Source organism: Balaenoptera acutorostrata, chromosome 20 (genome assembly GCF_949987535.1).
Source record: "Balaenoptera acutorostrata chromosome 20, mBalAcu1.1, whole genome shotgun sequence".
Lineage (NCBI taxonomy): Eukaryota > Metazoa > Chordata > Mammalia > Artiodactyla > Balaenopteridae > Balaenoptera > Balaenoptera acutorostrata.
The window spans coordinates 54,231,253-54,251,480 of NC_080083.1; the positions used below are offsets into that span (position 1 = coordinate 54,231,253).

Genomic DNA, 20,228 nt, shown 5'->3' on the forward strand with positions numbered 1-20,228 from the left:
GTCCTGCCTGTGTCTTTGTTTTTTTTTTCCCTTTGACTTTTAAAAGGTTCACCCTGACCCCAGTCTGCTGTCCCAGTTCGCATGTGAGGTTGACCCCAGTCTGCTGTCCCAGTTCCCATGGGAGCTTGACCCCAGTCTGCTGTCCCAGTTCCCATGGGAGGTTGACCCCAGTCTGCTGTCCCAGTTCCCATGGGAGGTTGACCCCAGTCTGCTGTCCCAGTTCCCATGGGAGGTTGACCCCAGTCTGCTGTCCCAGTTCCCATGGGAGGTTGACCCCAGTCTGCTGTCCCAGTTCCCATGGGAGGTTGACCCCAGTCTGCTGTCCCAGTTCCCATGGGAGGTTGACCCCAGTCTGCTGTCCCTGTTCCCATGGGAGGTTGACCCCAGTCTGCTGTCCCAGTTCCCATGGGAGGTTGACCCCAGTCTGCTGTCCCAGTTCCCATGGGAGGTTGACCCCAGTCTGCTGTCCCAGTTCCCATGGGAGGTTGACCCCAGTCTGCTGTCCCAGTTCCCATGGGAGGTTGACCCCAGTCTGCTGTCCCAGTTCCCATGGGAGGTTGACCCCAGTCTGCTGTCCCAGTTCCCATGGGAGGTTGACCCCAGTCTGCTGTCCCTGTTCCCATGGGAGGTTGACCCCAGTCTGCTGTCCCAGTTCCCATGGGAGGTTGACCCCAGTCTGCTGTCCCAGTTCCCATGGGAGGTTGACCCCAGTCTGCTGTCCCAGTTCCCATGGGAGGTTGACCCCAGTCTGCTGTCCCAGTTCCCATGGGAGGTTGACCCCAGTCTGCTGTCCCAGTTCCCATGGGAGGTTGACCCCAGTCTGCTGTCCCAGTTCCCATGGGAGGTTGACCCCAGTCTGCTGTCCCAGTTCCCATGGGAGGTTGACCCCAGTCTGCTGTCCCAGTTCCCATGGGAGGTTGACCCCAGTCTGCTGTCCCAGTTCCCATGGGAGGTTGACCCCAGTCTGCTGTCCCAGTTCCCATGGGAGGTTGACCCCAGTCTGCTGTCCCAGTTCCCATGGGAGGTTGACCCCAGTCTGCTGTCCCAGTTCCCATGGGAGGTTGACCCCAGTCTGCTGTCCCAGTTCCCATGGGAGGTTGACCCCAGTCTGCTGTCCCTGTTCCCATGGGAGGTTGACCCCAGTCTGCTGTCCCAGTTCCCATGGGAGGTTGACCCCAGTCTGCTGTCCCAGTTCCCATGGGAGGTTGACCCCAGTCTGCTGTCCCAGTTCCCATGGGAGGTTGACCCCAGTCTGCTGTCCCAGTTCCCATGGGAGGTTGACCCCAGTCTGCTGTCCCAGTTCCCATGGGAGGTTGACCCCAGTCTGCTGTCCCAGTTCCCATGGGAGGTTGACCCCAGTCTGCTGTCCCAGTTCCCATGGGAGGTTGACCCCAGTCTGCTGTCCCAGTTCCCATGGGAGGTTGACCCCAGTCTGCTGTCCCAGTTCCCATGGGAGGTTGACCCCAGTCTGCTGTCCCTGTTCCCATGGGAGGTTGACCCCAGTCTGCTGTCCCAGTTCCCATGGGAGGTTGACCCCAGTCTGCTGTCCCAGTTCCCATGGGAGGTTGACCCCAGTCTGCTGTCCCAGTTCCCATGGGAGGTTGACCCCAGTCTGCTGTCCCAGTTCCCATGGGAGGTTGACCCCAGTCTGCTGTCCCAGTTCCCATGGGAGGTTGACCCCAGTCTGCTGTCCCAGTTCCCATGGGAGGTTGACCCCAGTCTGCTGTCCCAGTTCCCATGGGAGGTTGACCCCAGTCTGCTGTCCCAGTTCCCATGGGAGGTTGACCCCAGTCTGCTGTCCCAGTTCCCATGGGAGGTTGACCCCAGTCTGCTGTCCCAGTTCCCATGGGAGGTTGACCCCAGTCTGCTGTCCCAGTTCCCATGGGAGGTTGACCCCAGTCTGCTGTCCCAGTTCCCATGGGAGGTTGACCCCAGTCTGCTGTCCCAGTTCCCATGGGAGCTTGACCCCAGTCTGCTGTCCCAGTTCCCATGGGAGGTTGACCCCAGTCTGCTGTCCCAGTTCCCATGGGAGGTTGACCCCAGTCTGCTGTCCCAGTTCCCATGGGAGGTTGACCCCAGTCTGCTGTCCCAGTTCCCATGGGAGGTTGACCCCAGTCTGCTGTCCCAGTTCCCATGGGAGGTTGACCCCAGTCTGCTGTCCCAGTTCCCATGGGAGGTTGACCCCAGTCTGCTGTCCCAGTTCCCATGGGAGCTTGACCCCAGTCTGCTGTCCCAGTTCCCATGGGAGGTTGACCTCAGGCACTTTCTGGTCACCTGTCTGTGAGTGGGAGCCAGGTGCCTTTAGCAGTCTGTGCAGCAAAGCTTAGAACAGGTCTTTGTTAAGAATAAAGGGGAAATAAAGAGGTTTATTTGAATGTCTTAATACATACATTTATTTGAATTTAAGAAGGGAGAAATCCTTTGAAGTGACTCCCTGAGCTTTGAGAGTGATTTTCAATGAGCACCAGATTGAAACTTGGAAACAGTATCATTCCACTGAGGTTTGTTTGAAAATTTGTTGAACCAAATGGTTGGATTTCTGCAGGGAAAGATGAGGGAGAAATCATAGGTTTTGCTAAACTGAGTTTTCCTCACGGTTGGCAGGGACGACCCAGGCTTCTGGTTTGGGGACCCCCTCCTGAGCCTGGCTTGTGCGCAGCGGTGGGTAGGGCACGGGGACGTGGTCAGTGCCCGTTCAGTCTCCCCTGACCCGAGCGGGCACGCCCAGCTGCTGCTTCAGCCACGTGCTGGAGGCCGTGGTGAGGAAAACTCGTTTCCTGTGTGGACTGGAATTCAGTGTTGATACAGAATGTAATTTGGACTCACGTGGACATCGCTGCTCTTGTCAGGCTTGACAGGAGCAGGAGGGGCAGGGTCTGGCTGATAGCACATGTCCTGGAAGCGGGGTAAGGCCAGGAGGGGGCACAGGTCCCTGCAGAGCGCTCCGTGATCGGGAGGTTACAGGTGGCAGGAGCAGTGCCTGTGAGTGGGTGACAGGAGCTAGTGTAGTCCCAGGCGAAGGCAGGTTTCCGTTGAGTGGGTTCTGGTGCCCAAGCCCCGCGGCTCCTTACCCCTTCCTTCCCTTCAGTGACACCCCACAGTGCCCCACCCAAACATGCCCCTCTGACACCGGGACTCTCTATTCTAGTCACTGTGGCGGGGGTGGGGGGTGGGGGGTGGCCAGACAGCTCAAAATGAGGACAGCAGAGTAAGAACAGGTGAGGTGAGACATCTGGACCCAAACCAGAGGGGGTGCTCGGCAGGTGGGAGAGAGTTTGGGGTGACTGATGCAGTTCATGGGCCTGTCTCACCAGCCAAACTTGTGTCCAAAGGTTCTGCATCACAGGCTGGGAGGCAGCTGGAGTTGACCCACTACAGATCTGGGCACAGGGGTCATACAAGCAAGACCATAGCTTTTCCATGTTGTTACTGTTTCCCAACAGTAGCAACATGGTTCAGGGTGTGTAGAAGATGAATAAGGCCAAGTTTCCCACTGGCAGCCCGTGGTCTCAAGCACAGAGCTGCCGGCTCCAGTGGGAACCAGGAGGAGGGCGTGCCAGCTCTGCCTGGTGTGGCCTCGGGGACGAGGGGAGGCTGTGAATGGAGGGTTGACAGGTGAGTAGGCTCCACTTGAACGACCCTGTCAGGTGACAAGGCAAAAGCACAGGATGCTTCTCCCTTGATAATTTCGGTAGGAACCTTTGATGCCAGCCTTTCTTTGTGTGTCTTTCGGGTTACAGTGAGTACCTGCGGTGTCGTCAGCAAGGGTCTACAAGGTCTGATTCGCTCTTTACACACCCAAGGCTGATGGCAGTGTGCGTGCAGGCCAGGGGCGGGGGTGGAGAAGACAGGTGAAGATGACCAGTCCAACAGGCTGGCCGAGAAGTGCTCATGTCTGGAACTATGACATGGTAGTAACAGAAGAGGTGGGGCCACTTGGGTATTTGGAGGTGGAATCAAGAGCCAAGGTAACAGATAAGGTGGAAGGTTCAGGGTTGGGGGAAGCCCTCTGGCTTGGGAAGTCAGTTGAGTGGTAGGGCACGTCGTACCAGAGAGGCAGGTGGGTGACAGATTCCAAGGCTGTGATGCAGCCAAGCCTGCGTTATCAGAACAGAATGGGGAGAACCACAGGTGTGAGAAGGAGGTGACCAGGGAGCATGGAGTCTCCCGATTAAAAAGTGCAGGACACCTGGGGAACCAGGTGAACATCCATTAGAAGCTCGGCCGACCTCGGGAGTCAGGAGTGAGCAGTGAAAGGCTGGCTGGTACGATGGAGTGAGGAAGGCCAGGGTACGAGTCCTGCCCAGCCTGGTGGTGTGGACAGCCTCCATGTAGATGGGACCTAGGTGAAACTAGGTTCTGGTAATCCCAGGCAGCTTGAGGATGTGTCATGGGACACCTGGTGGGAGCTCAGCGGTGTGGTTCTCCCTTTGCCTTCGGGGCCTCATGGCCGGTCACCTGCACTGGCTCCTCCCTTTAGCCCACGCTCGTGCCTGGAGGAGCCCCTGCTGCACAGACTCTGCTTAGCCCAGCTGCTTCGTGCTCCTTCCTTCCCCACTCCTGCATCAGGACCAGCTGGTACCGTCAGGGAGGACCATCCAGCTGCCCAAAGCTGGTTGCCATGCTTCATTAGGCTCTGTCGCAGGGGGCCCCTCTCTCCCATCCCATTAGTGGCTGTTGCACGTTTGTGCCCTCCCACCACCTGTGTGCCCCTTACTCTTGGCAAATGATTTTCATCCCACTGCAAGAGTTGCCTCCCACTCCGAAATAAACGGCGAAACACGAGGAAACCAAAACCATAAGCAACTTCTCTCCCTCTCCATGTGGTCTATTCTCCCTCTAACCTAGCGGTTCCAACACTCATGGAGCCCAGAATCACCTGGGAGAGTTAGTTAATACTAATTTAATTTAATACAAATGTGAAGGAAATGAGAATCTCGAGAGTGAGCCTTGGGCAAACCCTTCCCGAGTGATTCTACCGGGCGCCCAGCGTTGAGAACTGCTGTGCTAGTCCCGGGTTTGAGAGAGGGTCAGAATCACCAGGGGTTTGTTAAAACACAGGTTGCTGGGCCCCATCCCCCGACATTCTGATTCAGCAGGTCTGGGGTGAGGTCTGAGAATTTGCATTTCTAGCACCTTCCTAGGGGATGCTGAACCCGCTGCTGGGTGGGGACCACACTCACAGCTCTGATCTAATGGTTCTTACACGGGATGGTCTGTAGGACCCCCTGTGGGGACCTCAATGTGCTCTCCAGACCGACCTCTTCCACCCCTTGGGGACCTCACCTCAGTGATTATCCCATCTGCCTCCTGTGTCTCGCTCTTCCCCCTTCCTTCTCTCATGAACATGTTCAAGTGTCAGCCATCCTAAAAAAGGGCCATTGTTTCCGTGTCCCCTCCCAGCCACCCCCTCCCTCACCTAAGCTTCGATTTGCCCTCTGCTTCCTTCTCCACTCAGTGGACGTCCTTAGTCTGCTTTCTGCCCGTATCACTCCACTCAGTGACCCAATTCCCAAATCTGATGAGCCTTTGCCACAACTTCTTTTCGGGATTGGACACTATTCACCCCCGTCTCCCTGAAGAACTCTTCTTTTTCTGTCCCTTCAGTGTTAAATCTGTTGGATCTGGTGAGCCCTGGATACTTAGATGTAGCCAGAATCAATCCACTCCAATCAATATACCCCATTGTCTAATCAATATAGCCCGAGGAACATCTTTTCCTGGATATCCTACTGGCAAATCTGTGGCCCAGACAGAGTTCATTGTTTTGTCTGCCCTCCTCTTACCTGTGTCCTGCTCCTCCTGTGTCCCTCCCATGGCTGGGGGCCCACCATCCACCCTGATGCCAAAGCCAGAAACATGCCCGCCACGCTCGGCACCTCCTACACGTTACCCCCACGCATCAGTGACAGAATTCTGGCTGCCGGAAAGTCCTCTCTTTCGCGTCCCCACCGCCTGGCTCTCAGCTTGAGTCGCCACCACTTTTCTCTTGGACTCGAATTGTCTTCTAACCAGTTCTCCAACCTCCAGTGGACCTGCTTCCTGGTCTGCCTTCCTGGCCCCCAGGACAGTCCTTCAAGACAAGAAGCCCTAATCAAATCATTCCTGTCCTCAGGTTTCCCAGCACCTGTCACAGCTCTGTTGTTGAAAGGATGTGTCAGCCTTCATCATCCCGCGCTAACCGTTGGGACTGTTAAAATGCACCTTGATGTGGTTTTTTGCTCTTACAGTAATAGAAATGATCCGTGGTTCATGTACTTTATTCTCCCTTCTTACGTGTACTGCTCTGCTGTTTTCTGCCTTACATGGCCTCGGCTAGACACTTCCCCTTGGCAGAGACCGGTGGGTGTTGCCTTCGGTGGGTCCCGAATTCCAGGCCCCCAGGAAGTCTTGGTGGAAGGGGTAAGCCCGACAGGAGTGTGATTGGTGACCGTGCCCTTGGACTCCCCTCAGAACGCAGCCAGCTCACCTCCGCTGATGTCCTTGGCCCAGAGGCCTCCTTGTGCCGTCCTCCCGACGCTTCTGTCTCTGAGCCCCTGCCCCCCACCTCCCGTCCCCCCCACCTTTGTTTTTTGCACAAGTGCAAATATTTTGGCAGGGCTGGTGGGAACTGGAGCATTAGCTCCTCTATTTGAAGTGAAAGCCTGGACGGTGTGGCACGTGGCCAGCTGTCTGCCGGGCGGCAGGGGAACCGTTTGTGACAGCTGGACACAATCAAGATCCATTACAAACAGATTTCAAGGGCCATTCACACACAGAAGAAACTGCAAGCTTTAGCAGAATAAAATCTGGGGGTTTTCAAAGCAAGACAATGCCCCAGCCTCGGCCCCGTGTGAGCGGCTCGGTTTGCGTCTCTGCAAGCGCCCTTCCTTCCCCAGCACCACCTCCCTCCCGGAGTGCGGGCTGGCGGGGATGGCGGGGCTGGCGGGGCTGGCGGGGCTGCCCCCAGGCCCTGTCTTGTGTTACTGAGGACACCTGTCTAAACCTGCATGGGGAGGGCTCAGAGGCTGGCTTCCAGAAGTGCCGCTGCCCAGCCTCGTCAGCCTCTCATCTTGGTCTCAGGGAGAATGGAGGGTTCACATAGCAGTTGGAGGGTGAGGCTGGCAGGCCCAGCTGAGCCCATTCCTCTTCTGTGAAGCAGGTGTTATCTGAGGTAACTGTCCCCCCCTCCCTGGCCCTGGCCTTGGCGGAGCTCTGAGTAGTGGCTCGTCGGGTAGCCATTTATAATTCTGTATGGAGGGGAGGCCTTAGGACGTGGTGCTTCCTGTGGTTCTGTTGGCCTCAGCAGACCGTGTTCCTTCAGCACGTGCGGGGTGGTGGTGCGAGTTGTTCCTTTTGCACATGGAGGGGTGTCATTGCTCATGCAGGGAGGGGACACCGTCCTCTCCTTTCTCACGAGACCCTCCAGCTTGCACTGCCCACTTGGCACCCTGCTGTCTCACTCATCTTGATGGGAGAAGAGAAAGGCGAGGAAATAGAATCATTTGTTTTAGAAAAAGGAACTGGATGAAATATGGACACAAGGAAGAACAAAAAGGTAATAGTAAAGTCCCTTACCATGGTATCTTATATCTAAGCCCCCTCTAAAATTTTTATTTAAAACATTGATTTAAAATAGGTAATAATATCATATGATATCACTTATATGTGGAATCTAAAATATGACACAGATGAACTTATTTACAAAACAGAAAAAGACTCACAGACATAGAAAACAAACTTACGGTTAACAAAGGGGAAAGGGCTTGCGGGAGGGATAAATTAGGAGTTTGGGGATTAGCAGATACACACCACTATATATAAAATAGATAAACAACAAGGACTTACTGTATATCACAGGGAACTATATGCAATATCCTATAATAAACCATAATGGAAAAGAATATGAAAAAGAATATATACATATATATATATATATAACTGAAATCTGCTGTACACCCAAAACTAACACAACATTGTAAATCAACTATACTTCAATAAAAAAATAAATAAATAAAATAATATAGGTAATACAGCCATCTTGTGTTTAATTTAAAAGCTGTGTATTTCCCAGGGCTGCTGTAACAAAGTCCCACGGGCTGGGGGGCTTAAAACAACAGAAATTTGTTCTCTCACAGTCTGGAGGCCGGAGGTCTGAAATCAAGGTACTGGCAGGGCTGCACTCTCTCTGAAGAATCCTTCTTTGCCTCTTCCAGCTTCTGGTGACCCAGGCATTGCTTGGCCTCTGCAGTGTCTGCCTCCATCTTCACATGGCCTTCTCTATGTGTCTCTGTGTCCTAATCCCCTCTTCTTAGAAGGACACCAGTTATTGGATTTGGGCCAGCCTAATGATCTCATCTTAACCTGATTACATCTGCAAAGACCTTATTTCCAAATAAGATCACAATTCACAGGTACTGGAGGTTAGGTTTTTGGGTTCACAATTCAACCCCTTTGAGTATTGAAGGGTATTTAATGAAGAGTCTCCCACTCCTGTTTCCCTGGCAGCTGGCTCTCCTCCCAGAGGCAGGGAGGCCCCCAGTCTCCTGTGTGCCCTGTTAGCCACAGTCCACGCTTGCCCACTGGTTTGGGAGTCCCGGGAGGGCATGGCTTCCCAGCTTCTCCCTTCGCTGCTGTGTCCTCAGCATCTTGAACAGCCAACGGCACAGCACTGCGCCCTGCCCCCGACAAATATTTGTCAAATGGCTGAACGTACAATGTAAATGTACATCACAGGTCGATGTATTTTTGTTAGAAATGGAAATATACTATATACCCCTGTTCTGTCCTTGCTTTTTCCACTTCATACAGCTTGGGAATCGTCTCACGTCGGTAAATGCGGAAATCAGCCTCAATCTTTTAAAAGCCTGTGGGTGCTCCCTTGTGTGAAAGGGACAGGACCCAGTAACCTGTCCCTTTTTGAATACTGTTTCTGAAAAAGTTTTAAACATCACAGTATAAGCACAGGAAAAAAATATATTTTGGGTTACCTCTGCTCAAAAACCTTCCTTCGTCATTCTAATTTTTGAAATGATTATGTAAGGCAAGGATGACAGAAGGGAGGCACTAACTTAAAAAAAAAAAGTTGTCAGGCGGATCAACCACTAAAAGCAACAGACCACAGTGAGAGGCCGGCAGGGAGCCCCAACCCATTTTCTTTTCCTTTTCAATTTTTTTTTTTTTTTGATGTGGACAATTTTTTAAGAGTCTTTATTGAATTTGTTACAATACTGCTTCTGTTTTATGTTTTGGTTTTTTGGCCACAAGGCATGTGGGATCTTAGCTCCCCGACCAGGGATCAAACCCGCACCCCCTGCATTGGAAGGCGAAGTCTTAACCACTGGACCGCCAGGGAAGTCCCTGACCCATTTTCAAAGTTCTTGACGTGGGGGAAGAGGTCTGGGGGGAAGCAGCAGACCAGCAGATTCCAGACCCACGGCCAGTGCCCTCTCAGCTCCTCTGCTCCCTGCCTCTGGCTCTCCCTTTGAGGTCTCGCTATGCTCCAGGGGCTGAGGACACAAGTAGCAAGTGAAGCTGACCTGGTGGCTCCCATTCTACACTGTAACCTCTGTGGGCCTCAGTTTCCAAATCTGCGGTATGGAGATAACAGTTCAACGAAGCCCCCGAGCCAGGAATGTGAACTAACAGAGGGTCTTTGACAGTGACCTGCAGTCAAGTACATTTTACGTCCCTACCCAGTGCATTCATCTACAACCAAAACAAACATTATCCTTACGGTATGTGATGGACACTGATTCTATCTTATTCTATCTTCTCTTCATCCAATGGTGGTTGGTTTTTCATCCATTCAGAGTCAGGACTTGCCATTGGAAAACACTGTTGTAACGAAACAATGTAAATTAAGGGAATTTGTAAACAGTTAAGTACCAGGCTAATTGAAGTGATTAGCATTCACACCCGTATTCCTTCCCATCCAAAGGTACTGGGTTTGGGAGTTCAGATCATAGTGAGAATTAATCTGTGGCCTCAATTGCTTTTCTTCCCAAGTTTTGGTCTTTGAGCAAGAGTTAGGTGAAATCAGTGAAGATTAAACTGCTAGGTCCACCAGAATCAACCTTTTAGGAGTAAGATAACAATCTATACAAGGGAAGTGTCTAATTTCTGGAACTATTCGAAAGAAACACCTGCCGAAGGAAATGGAGACCATCTTCTTAGACTTTCCGGAGGCATCAAGCTTCTCCACCAAAGGCTGGGTCAGACAGCTCAGCGGAGTAAGAGGGATGTTTGTTTGTGAATGTACAATTTTCTTAGCCACCAGAAGGGTGGGCCAGAGCTGCACCCTGATGGAATGTAAAGATTAGGATCCCTTAGGGTGATATGTTGAAATCCATCCATCCATCCATCCATGTGCAGAAGTCAAGAGGAAGACAACGACAGATCTGTCACTTCAGAGATCAATATTGGGTAGAAGCCTGGATTTTACAGGCAGAGTCTCCATTGTGTGGGTGGGAAACAGGTCCAGGGCATTGAGCTGTTTGCCCAGGTCACAAGGCTAATAGGAAGCAGATCTGGAAAGAAAGCCTAGAGTTTCATCATTCATTTATCCCTTTTCCATGAGGGGAAATTACTTTTCTTTGTTGTCTCTTGGGAGGCATATTTTAGGGCTCACCCTTAAGGAAACAGGCTGCTGAGAAGGGTCACAACTCCCCCTGATGGAGACATTGCCAGGGACATTGCCAGGTCCTTGGGCTGAGCTCTCCTCCAGCAGCCCCTGGGTACAGCACGTTGGCTAGATGTCCAGGGTTATGACCCCCCAGGAGGGTCTCGGACCATCCCTGTGTGATGTGTGATCCAGAGATTCCTTCCAACTGAGGCACTTATAATTTTTATGGGTAGCACCAAACCAAGAAAGCATACGCATCCAGAAGTGGCTGGAAAAAGTGGCATTTTCCTTGATTTTTCTAAATTAAAAATTGGGGAGGTGCCCACCTCCGGTTGAAGAGCTACTGCTCACGTTCCCCGAAGGGCAGCTCAGTTTACCAGTGGGAGGGGATTGGTCCGCCCAGGGCAGGCAAATAAAACATGTAAGAGGCCCAGGAATCAAGGTCACCAAAATCCTGAAATGCTGGGAGATGAGGTGCCTCTCTTTGAAATTTGATCTGGGTAAATTCAGAGGACAAATAAAAGGAAGTATAAAGGCAGTGAGCTCATGACATTCACGGTGCTAAGGTTCAGACCTCAGAAATAATGAATTCAAATGCTCTGGTCTCTGACCGAGGACCGGCCGTCTCTGGCAGTCTGGGGAGGGCCGGACCTGCGAGGTTGACGTCAGCGAGGACCCCCCCCTGCCCTTCAGTGGCCGGACACGACCTTGGGCCTTTGTGGGCCGCCAGGCTCCGCGCTGTGTAACCCGGGCCTGTGCCGCCCTTGAGAAATCCGAAACCCGCTGCGCCCCCTGAGGCGGCCGGGGCGGGACCTCGGGCTGGGGCGTGGTATGAGGCGGGGCCTCGGGTCGAGGGGCCAGTCGGAGGGGCGGGGCCTGGGCGGGAGCGCGTACGCAGGCGTGGGCAGGCTACAGGACGCAGCCTGAAGGGTGGGCGCGCGGGCGGCGAGGGCGGGGCCGCGGGCCTGGCCGGGCGCGCGTGCGCAGGCGCGGGCCGGGAGGCGGCCGCGTGCTGGGGTGTGTGTGTGCGCGCGCGCAGGCGGCGGGCGGGGCGCGCAGGCGGCGGGCGGGGCGCCCCGCGGGAGGCAAGGGGCGGGTGGCGGGCGCGGGGCCGGGGGCGGGGCTCCGAGACGCGCTGGGCGAGCAGGGCCAGGAGCTACGGGTCCAGGGGCGAGCGGCGAGCCCGGCGCGGAGCCCGGCGCCGGCACCATGGACGAGGACGACAGCTACGGTCAGTACGGCCCGCGGCCCGGCCGGCGGACGCCCTCTCCCTCGCTTCCTCCCTTCTCCGGCCCGGCGCCCTGCCGCGCCTCTGGCGGCTTGCGTTTCCCGGGGACGGTGGTGCCGGACGCGAGCCTAGGGCGGCCGGGCCGGGCGGGGACCTCCGCAGGGCAGGGGTCACCCGGGGCCCGGAGGCTGAAGGCTGAGGGGCGCTGAGGGGTCGGCGTCGGAGTGCCCAGGTCTCCGGGGTCGGCGCCGGGGGTCGCCGGGCTCGGGTCTCTGGGGCCGGGCTCGTAGGACTGGGGTCTCAGGGCCTGGGTCTCCGGGGCGGGGGTCTCCGGCGCGAGGGTCTCGAGGCCGGGGTCTCGGGCGGGTTTCTCGAGGAGAGGGTCTCGGGGCCGCGAACTCGGGACCAGGGTCTCGGGCGGGGGTCGCGGGCCTCTGTCCGGCGCAGGCCCGGTCGCCCCACAGCCCCGCCGCGGGCCCCCGCGAACGCTCAAGTTCCCCCCGGGCATTCTCCGTAGTTTCCGGCCCCTTCGGTGTTGGCAAGTTGTGTGCCCGGGTCCATGTCTTTGTTCAGAAACGAAAATGAGAAAACACAGGCAGCGAACCCGAAGTGGACAGGCTGCGACCAGGGGGTGCCATCGGGACCAGGACGTCGGCCAGTGGCCACTCCAAGGCCCGGGTTGACGATCGCTGCCCGCCGTTCCGTGTGAACGGGCTGCTGGTCCAAAACGCCTGCGGGTGAAGCCCGAGGGGCGCGGAGAAACGCAAGTTTGCTTTCTCATCTGTGCACAGAGACGCGGCATAGTCATCACATCACACAGACAGGGAAAACTTGACAAAACTACCAGTTTCCAAATCCTCCACCAGCTAATCTTATGCTGGGAACTGTCGGCCATCGGAAGGGCATTCCTCCCTCAAATAGCTTCAGATCGCCGGAGTTTTAGACGGTTCTGTGAAATGCTTTAGTTAATTTAACGTTTTATTCCTGAGAGATGAAAGAATGGCAGATAGAACAAGTGGTGAACTTTCGTGGTTTGGTAGCTGAGTACAGAGAGCACAGTTAAAAATACTTGTGTGGCTAAAGGGAACCGAATCCTGCTTTATGGACTAATTGACATAGGTGGTGTTTGTTTCTTAAGTTCTGAGGGAGCAAGCTTTGTCATGGAGTATGTTAAAATGAGACGGGTGAAGCATGTTGTTATGGTTTTCTGTTTATTTACGAGTAAGTCATTGAGGAACCACTGACCGCAGAAAAGGTGGGTTAATGACCCACAACCCTGAGTGGCAGACAGGGGAAGGGCCACCACTCGTGGCCTGAAGTCCAGAGCATGTGAGGGATGGCTACCCATCAGATGTCCCCTTGTTAACCTTCCAAGTAAAAGTAGTGTGTGCTTTTCTTCTGTGATTGAAAAAAAATCACCTCCTGGCTGGTCCCGAAGGATTTTTTGGCTCTTGCAGGCTTCTGTCTTTCTGCCCACCCAGGAGAAGTCTTCTCCAGCTTTGCCTGCTGCTGTGCCTTCTCTTGCTGTTTAATCTCTCGCAGATCCCAGTGTTCTGCCAGGCTTTCTTGTGCCCTCTTCTGGTGTTCTTACCCACCGGGCGAGGCAGGAAGCTGTTGGTCTGGTTGCTTTTAACACAATGACTGCTTTGCCACCAGTGGCGTGAATTTGTGCTTGGACGGGGTGTATGGAAGCAGGGTGTATTTGTTTCCTGTGGTGGCTGTGACAGGTTAGCACAAGCTTGGTGGCTCAAAAGAACATACATTTATTATCTTCTAGTTCTGGAGGTCAGAAGTCCAGATTTGCTCTCACTGAGCTAAAATCAAGGTGTTTACGGGTCTTTGTTTCTTTCTGGAGGTCCTAAGGGAACATCCGTTTCCTTACCTTTTCCAGCTTCTAAAGGCTGCCCACATTCCTTGGCTGGAGGCCACCTTCCATCTTCAAAGCCAGCAGGTAGCATCTTCTCATTTCTCTCTGACCTCTGCCTCTTCTAGTTAGGACCCTGTGATTCCATTGGACCCACCTGGATATGGATGAGGATCAGCAACCTTAATTCTGCAATGGTAATCCCCCTTTTGCCATGTAGGGGTAACACGTTCCCAGGTTCTGGGATTGGGACAGGGACATCTCTGGGGTCCGTTATTCTGCTGACCACACATAAAGATGAGGAAGAAGTTCTTCCTTTCTTTCTCTTTATGCAATTTTAAAAAATCATGATCTTTGTATTTTGGAGGAACCAGAAATGTTGACTTAAAGAAGATTCCCTACCCATAGGGTTTACCACACAAAAAGTACCTAATAGCTCAAGATGATCATACGAAGAATAAGGCTCCCAGTTCTTTAAGGTTTGCCTTAGTCTCCAGAACTGTCCATTTCTTTCCTAGGTTTTACAGAGAATTTACCTCAAAAGATAAGACAACTGTTCAGATTCCACATTTCAAAAGGAAGTGCGTGCTACGGACTCATAAAGCACATAGAATGCCAGGTCCAGGGGTTCCCTCAGAACCACCACTGGTGGTTCATGAGTCAGCCTGGGACACTAGAACTGTTTTTAACGTTGTATCTTTGGGGAAATGGGTTATGATTTCCAAGCTACCACCTTGGTATAAAAAACCTTTGAAACATAGCTCATTTATAATAAGCTAAAGAAAGAGAATTAGTCTTAGAGTTTCTCTGTTCAATGAAAGAGAATTTCGAAAACTCACCAGAAGGCCTTTCTTGACTGCATACTCTTTGGTGCCCTGTACGGACCCAGAGACCACACCACTGAGTTCGTCAGCCCTTTCTCCTGTATACTCCCTGTGATCCTGAATTGTTTATTTGGAGGGTCTTAACTCACTAGACCAGTGCAGCGTGGTTCAGACTGCACATGTGGTATGATAAACTGTACTCTGAAGACCTATGTGGGGTGGGGGGTGGGAACAATAAACAAAAGTCATTTTAAAGCTTATTTTTTTTTTGGAAAAGTGTGGAATTAGTGATTTTCTAAATGCTTAATTGACACTTTAAGAAAGATGTTCATAATGCTTGTGGCTCTCTGGTCTTTATCCCCCGGCAGCTTCTTTCTAAACACTGTGAAATAATTGGGAGGTTTTTTTTTCCGGTCATTTTACCTTCTTATTAGATGACTGTACTTCCTGGATGTCACAATTCTCATTTGCAAAAGGAAGAGGTATTTTTGCCTTCGTAGGGCTCCCTGCCCAAGAAAAGACTCAGTGACTCTGTTCCTCTTTGTGACCTCTGAACTTGAGCAGAAATTTTTAGCCTGCAACCTGCCCCTTAATGGGCTTTCAGGCCCCTCTGAGATTGTATGTGAGAGTTTTTGTGAATGTGCATTTTTGGAGAGTCTTTAGCTTGAATCCGGTTCTCAGACGGCTCTGACTCCGGGAATTGCTGCTCCAGAGGTTGCCTGTGTGTTTGCCTGCCTCTCTCTTAGGACAGGTCGCGAGGTAGAGATGGGCAGGGTCCATCTAGTAGTAACATCGGAAATGTTAGTGGTGATGACTCTGACAAAATAATCAAATTTCTGAGCATGGGTTCTTAAGATCGTTGAACTCAGCGTGCCGTTCAAGGCTTTTACTTCTCAAACACAGATCTTAACTCCTCTCGGCTTTTATTAGCTTCAGGCTGATCCCTATCCTGCAGCACGAGGGAGAAGAGGTCTTTAAGAAATAAGCCTCTCTTGAGAGAGTGGAGAAGTTGATCTTAACCAGGCACACCTGCCGTTCTCAGAAGATTAAAGTGAGGCGTGGGCAGTGACACGCATGCGCGCTGCCGCAGGATGGTGCGTGGGAACCCGTGGCGTCTAGAGAGATTTGCTGTTTCGTGTTTGTGCCTCCAGAACAAGCCTGGGGCCCGGTACCCAATAGAAGCAGCTCAGCAACTGTTGAGGGAATAACAGATTGAAGCAGGTTCCATGTGGCAAAAGTTAACATTCATTGAGCTTGAATTTTTGTCTTCAACCCTCCATCCCAAACAGAAACTAGAACACTTTTCTGATTGACCCTGTGCCAAACCAGTTTTCTTCATTTTTCTATGATATTGATGACTTTCATTGTTTCCAGGGTAGTTCCACTCTTAGTGATTTGCGTTAATTGAAAAGAATACAATTACATGAAGTCAGGGCTTTCTTAGAAAATCTGGCACATAAGGTTACCATAATTATACATTTTGTGGTCTTTAGGGTAGATTTCCAGGGGTGACATTAACATGTCAGAGGATATAAACATTTTGAGAATTCTTGATGCCTGGTGCCAATTTGCTTTCCAAAAGGGCTGTACCATCCTACCCTGTTCTTAGCCCCATATGGGGGTATGTGTTCCAGTATCACTGCAAATGTGCCACCGGTGAGGATTAGCATATGAAAGCTTTTTTTTTTTTAAACTAATTTAATGGTTACAAATAGCACCTCATTATATCTGTTGATTACTAGCTAGGTTAAAAAAATTTCTTTTGCGTATTTGTGTATTATGACCTGGCTGTTCAAGTGAGATGATGGTTTCTTTATTTATTTACCTGAGGTTAACTCCTTCTTTAAGGCCTCTGTTAAATCAGCTGATTTACGTTTTTCTCACTCTGATATTTTAAGCATGGGGAAAACATATATTTGTTCTGATTGGGATTTGGGTCAGATTTTGACCATTTGTAGAGTCGCTTATTTACCTTTCTTTAGTCTTTGTCTTAAAGATTGAAGATCTCTCAACCAATATATTGTCTTCTGGCCCAATACAAAATGTTTCCTTTAGGGGAGAAATTGCGAGTTAAGTGGCTTTTATTGGTTTGGGTTACAATGATAAATAGTTCAGTCTGTGGAATCTTAGGGTTCATACCTGCCCCTTTCTGAATGTCCTGGGTGTTAGTCAAAAACCATCTTGCCAAATAGAGTTTTTTCTTATGTATTTCATGCCTTCAAGATTAGGTAGTTCTCCAGTAAGAACTAGAAGGAGAGCGCCTTCTTATTCCAACGTGAGAGGAAACATAGAGGTTACTTGGCGGGGAAGGAGGGTGGGGACACGTGTGTGTGTGTGTGTGTGTGTGTGTGTGTGTGTGTGTGAATGAGAGAGACATGAGGCAGAGGATGGAAAGCTTGAGTCTGAGAGCCGTGTGGCTGGTGGAGTCTCCACTCCTATAGCCCTCTTCACCCCTTTCCTGCTCACCCTCCGAGACAAAAGTTGTGGACAGGGGGCTCTGAAAGAAAAGCACTTTGCCCGAACCTGTCCATCTGCTCCATTGCCACACTGCCTCTCGATTGGCTAATTATTGTCGCTCAGTTTCAGTTGCAATAATAGAGGTCTGGAGGAGGTGGAAAATTATTTAGAAATTTTCAAGAAGTGAATCCCACATTCTTTGAAACTGCTGGTAGTGTTGTTTTCCTTCTCTCTTCCCATGGACTAAAAAAATGTAATATAGGGTGAAGGCTGTGTAGGGGATTTTTGTTATTCTTCATTATGCAAGATGGTGCAATGCTGTGTCTTTCTGCTTTTGTGGTGGTGAGATGGTTGTGAGCTGCTTCCTGTGAGGCCTGGCTCCTTTAGCAAGGGTCAGGATGTCACCTTCCTTAGCCCAGTGCTTTCTGTGTCTTCCACTTTTTTTTTTTTTTTTGAGTCTTCAAGAAGATTTCTATGGGAATTCCCTGGCAGTCCAGTAGTTAGGACTCTGCACTGTCACTGCTGGGGGCCTGGGTTCCATCCCTGGTTGGGAAACTAAGATCCCACAAGCCGTGTGGCGTGGCCCGGCCCAAAAAAAAAAGGACGTTTCTATTTCAAAAGCATGCCTTTATCTGGCATTGTTGCAGTCTATATTGTGTGGTTTTTAAAAATTATTTTATTTAATTTATTTATTTTTGGCTGCATTGGGTCTTTGTTGCTGCACGCAGGCTTTCTCCAGTTGCGGGGGCTACTCTTCGTTGTGGTGCGCGGGCTTCTCATTGTGGTGGCTTCTCTTGTTGCGGAGCACAGGCTCTAGGTGCGCGAGCTTCAGTAGTTGTGGCACGTGGACTCTGAGTGCAGGCTCAGTACTTGTGGCACATGGGCTTAGTTGCTCTGAAGCACGTGGGATCTTCCCGGACCAGGGCTCGAACCCGTGTCCCCTGCATTGGCAGGCGGATTCTTAACCACTGCGCCACCAGTGAAGCCCCTGCAGCCTATATTGTAATTATTAAAGTTGGGTATGAATGATGGAATTGGTTTAATGCTATTAAAAAACTTTCCCCTTCAGTAGTCCTGAAACAGGCTTGGTTTCTGTGAGCAGTTTATAAAGGCTTATTCAGTCAACAAGCACTAGTGACCACACCACGCAGCCCCTGCCGTCACAGATGCTTCGAGCCGAGAAGGAGGAGACAGACGTGGAAGAAGGCTGTGAAGGAGAGTATTAGAGTGGATGTGACAGGTGTACAGGAAAACTCAGGCACACAGAGGAGAGCAGTTCTACCTGGGGTCGGGGTGGGACCGGATTGGGCATAGGACAGTTCACGGAAGAGCTGGCACTTGGGCTGGATTTTGAAACATGAGTTGGTGCTAACTAGGTGGATATGGCAAAGAAATACATTTCAGGCAGAGAGATTGAGCAGAGGCCAGGCGAATGGAGTAACCGGCTCCTGTGGGGAGCTGCAGGTGGTTCTGTGTGCCCGGGGGGAGGGCGGGGAGGGTCCTGAGGGCTCCTCGATGGGACCCAGGACTTTCTTCTCTGTGCCACGAGGAGCCATGAGGGGTTGGGCTGGGCTGTTTCGAGGTGATGATTTTGCATTTTGGAAAGATTCCCCCGTCTGGTGTGGTGCAGCTGGGTGGCGTGGAGCCCCTTTGGGAGCTGTTGCAGGCATCCGGGCGGGGTAGAGGATGGGGCCTGAGTTAAGGCAGTAGGGGTAGGAGGAAGGGGGGAACAAGCACGAGACTAGGTAAGGACCTGAAATTGATAGGATTTGGTTGCCGGAGTTTGGGAGGGACAGAGCTTCGAAGGACAATAAGGAAATAGGATGAGTCTCGGGGAGACCGACCACTTAGAGAGCGTCTAGACTGAGTGTGCACAGTTGAGCGCAGGAGCTCAGGTGAGGACACACCGAGTGGGGTTGTGAGGTTCGTACGGGCCCTCCACGGGGGGAGGTCCATTTAGGCAGCTGGATTCGGAACTGGAACTCAGGCGATTACCAACACACGAGTGGGAGTGGAAGCAGGGAAGGGGTGATGTGACGTGCTGACTGAGAAGAGGTCCAGGGACGTCATCTTGGGCGTGCCACCGTTGAAGGGCTGGGCAGAGAAAGCGGCCTGAAAAGGAGACTGTGCAGTTCTATATATGTATATATAGAACTCTTTTAAGAAACTAGATGAAATGAACAGAGAGGGGGCAGCAGCTAGAACGCAATGCAGAATGGAGAGGCTTTTGTTTTAAATTTGGGGACACTTAAGACTGTGGATAGACTCTTTTTTGAAAACTACTCTGAACCAGTCTTGGATTAAGGTTTTCATAGACCATGTGCTGTGAACCCCATGTAGGATGGGGCTCGTATTTCATTTTGTCTGTTGAGGCTTTTACACATAGCAGCTGCCGGACTGCATGTGTTTGCAACCTTTTTAGCTTAAGTTTCTCTTATGATCTCTGCTTCCCTGAAATACTTTTTCCAACAGCCCTAATGATTGAAATTAAGAGAGTGTTTTGATTTTTAGCTGTATTCTTGCATTTTCAGCTGCCTGCTTGATGTTTCCCCCTGGGTATTCTATCGTCTCAAATTCAGCATCGGAAGGCGACCTTCTGCCTCTCTCCCTTCTACTCTCCTCTCCAGACTTCCCCCCCCCTTTTTTTTTTAACTTTTATCCCCATTTACTTATCACTCCAATTACTCAGGCTTGAAAAAATACTTGATTCCTTTGTCTTTCTTGCCTTCTAAATTATTTTCCAGCTATCCATCATCTATCCATCTATTCATCCCATTTTCATTATCTTCTTTGTGTTGGGGCATTTGCTTGATGCCGAGGCTATGAAGAATTTTAAAATACGGGCCCTGTTTTCAAGAAGCTCACAGTGTAGGGGGGTTGGTGAATTGAAAGATTTCAATGAAGAATATATGACAGATGCTCTGATGAAGATATAAACAAATGCTGTGGGAGCCTGGAGGGTTCTAGTTTTCAGTGTGTTCTGGGTGAGGTATACTTTTGAGTAAACCACGTAACTTTGGGATGAAATAAGGTGGGAGCATAGCAGAGCATGTGTTACCACTATAACTATTTTTGCAGCAGCAGTTAACTGCTTGCTGTGCACTAAGTTCACTGCTGAACATCTTTTGTACGGTCTTATTTAGTCCTCACAGTAATCCTGGGTGGGAGGAACAGTGGCCACGCCCTCTTAATAGGTGACAAGATAGAGAGGTTAAGAGATTTATTTATGGGCTTCCCTGGTGGCGCAGTGGT

General features: G+C 51.4%; 1 protein-coding gene across 1 annotated transcript in view; it reads left to right on the forward strand.

The window, feature by feature from the left end:
- Positions 1-11,703: 11,703 nt before the first annotated feature.
- CYTH1 (cytohesin 1) overlaps positions 11,704-20,228 on the forward strand; it is an 81,550-nt gene continuing 73,025 nt past the window's right edge. Inside the window, exon 1 of the mRNA XM_057536181.1 lies at positions 11,704-11,834. Within this exon, the coding sequence (XP_057392164.1) occupies positions 11,813-11,834 (22 nt within the window). The 5' untranslated portion in view covers positions 11,704-11,812. The remainder of the gene's footprint in view (positions 11,835-20,228) is intronic.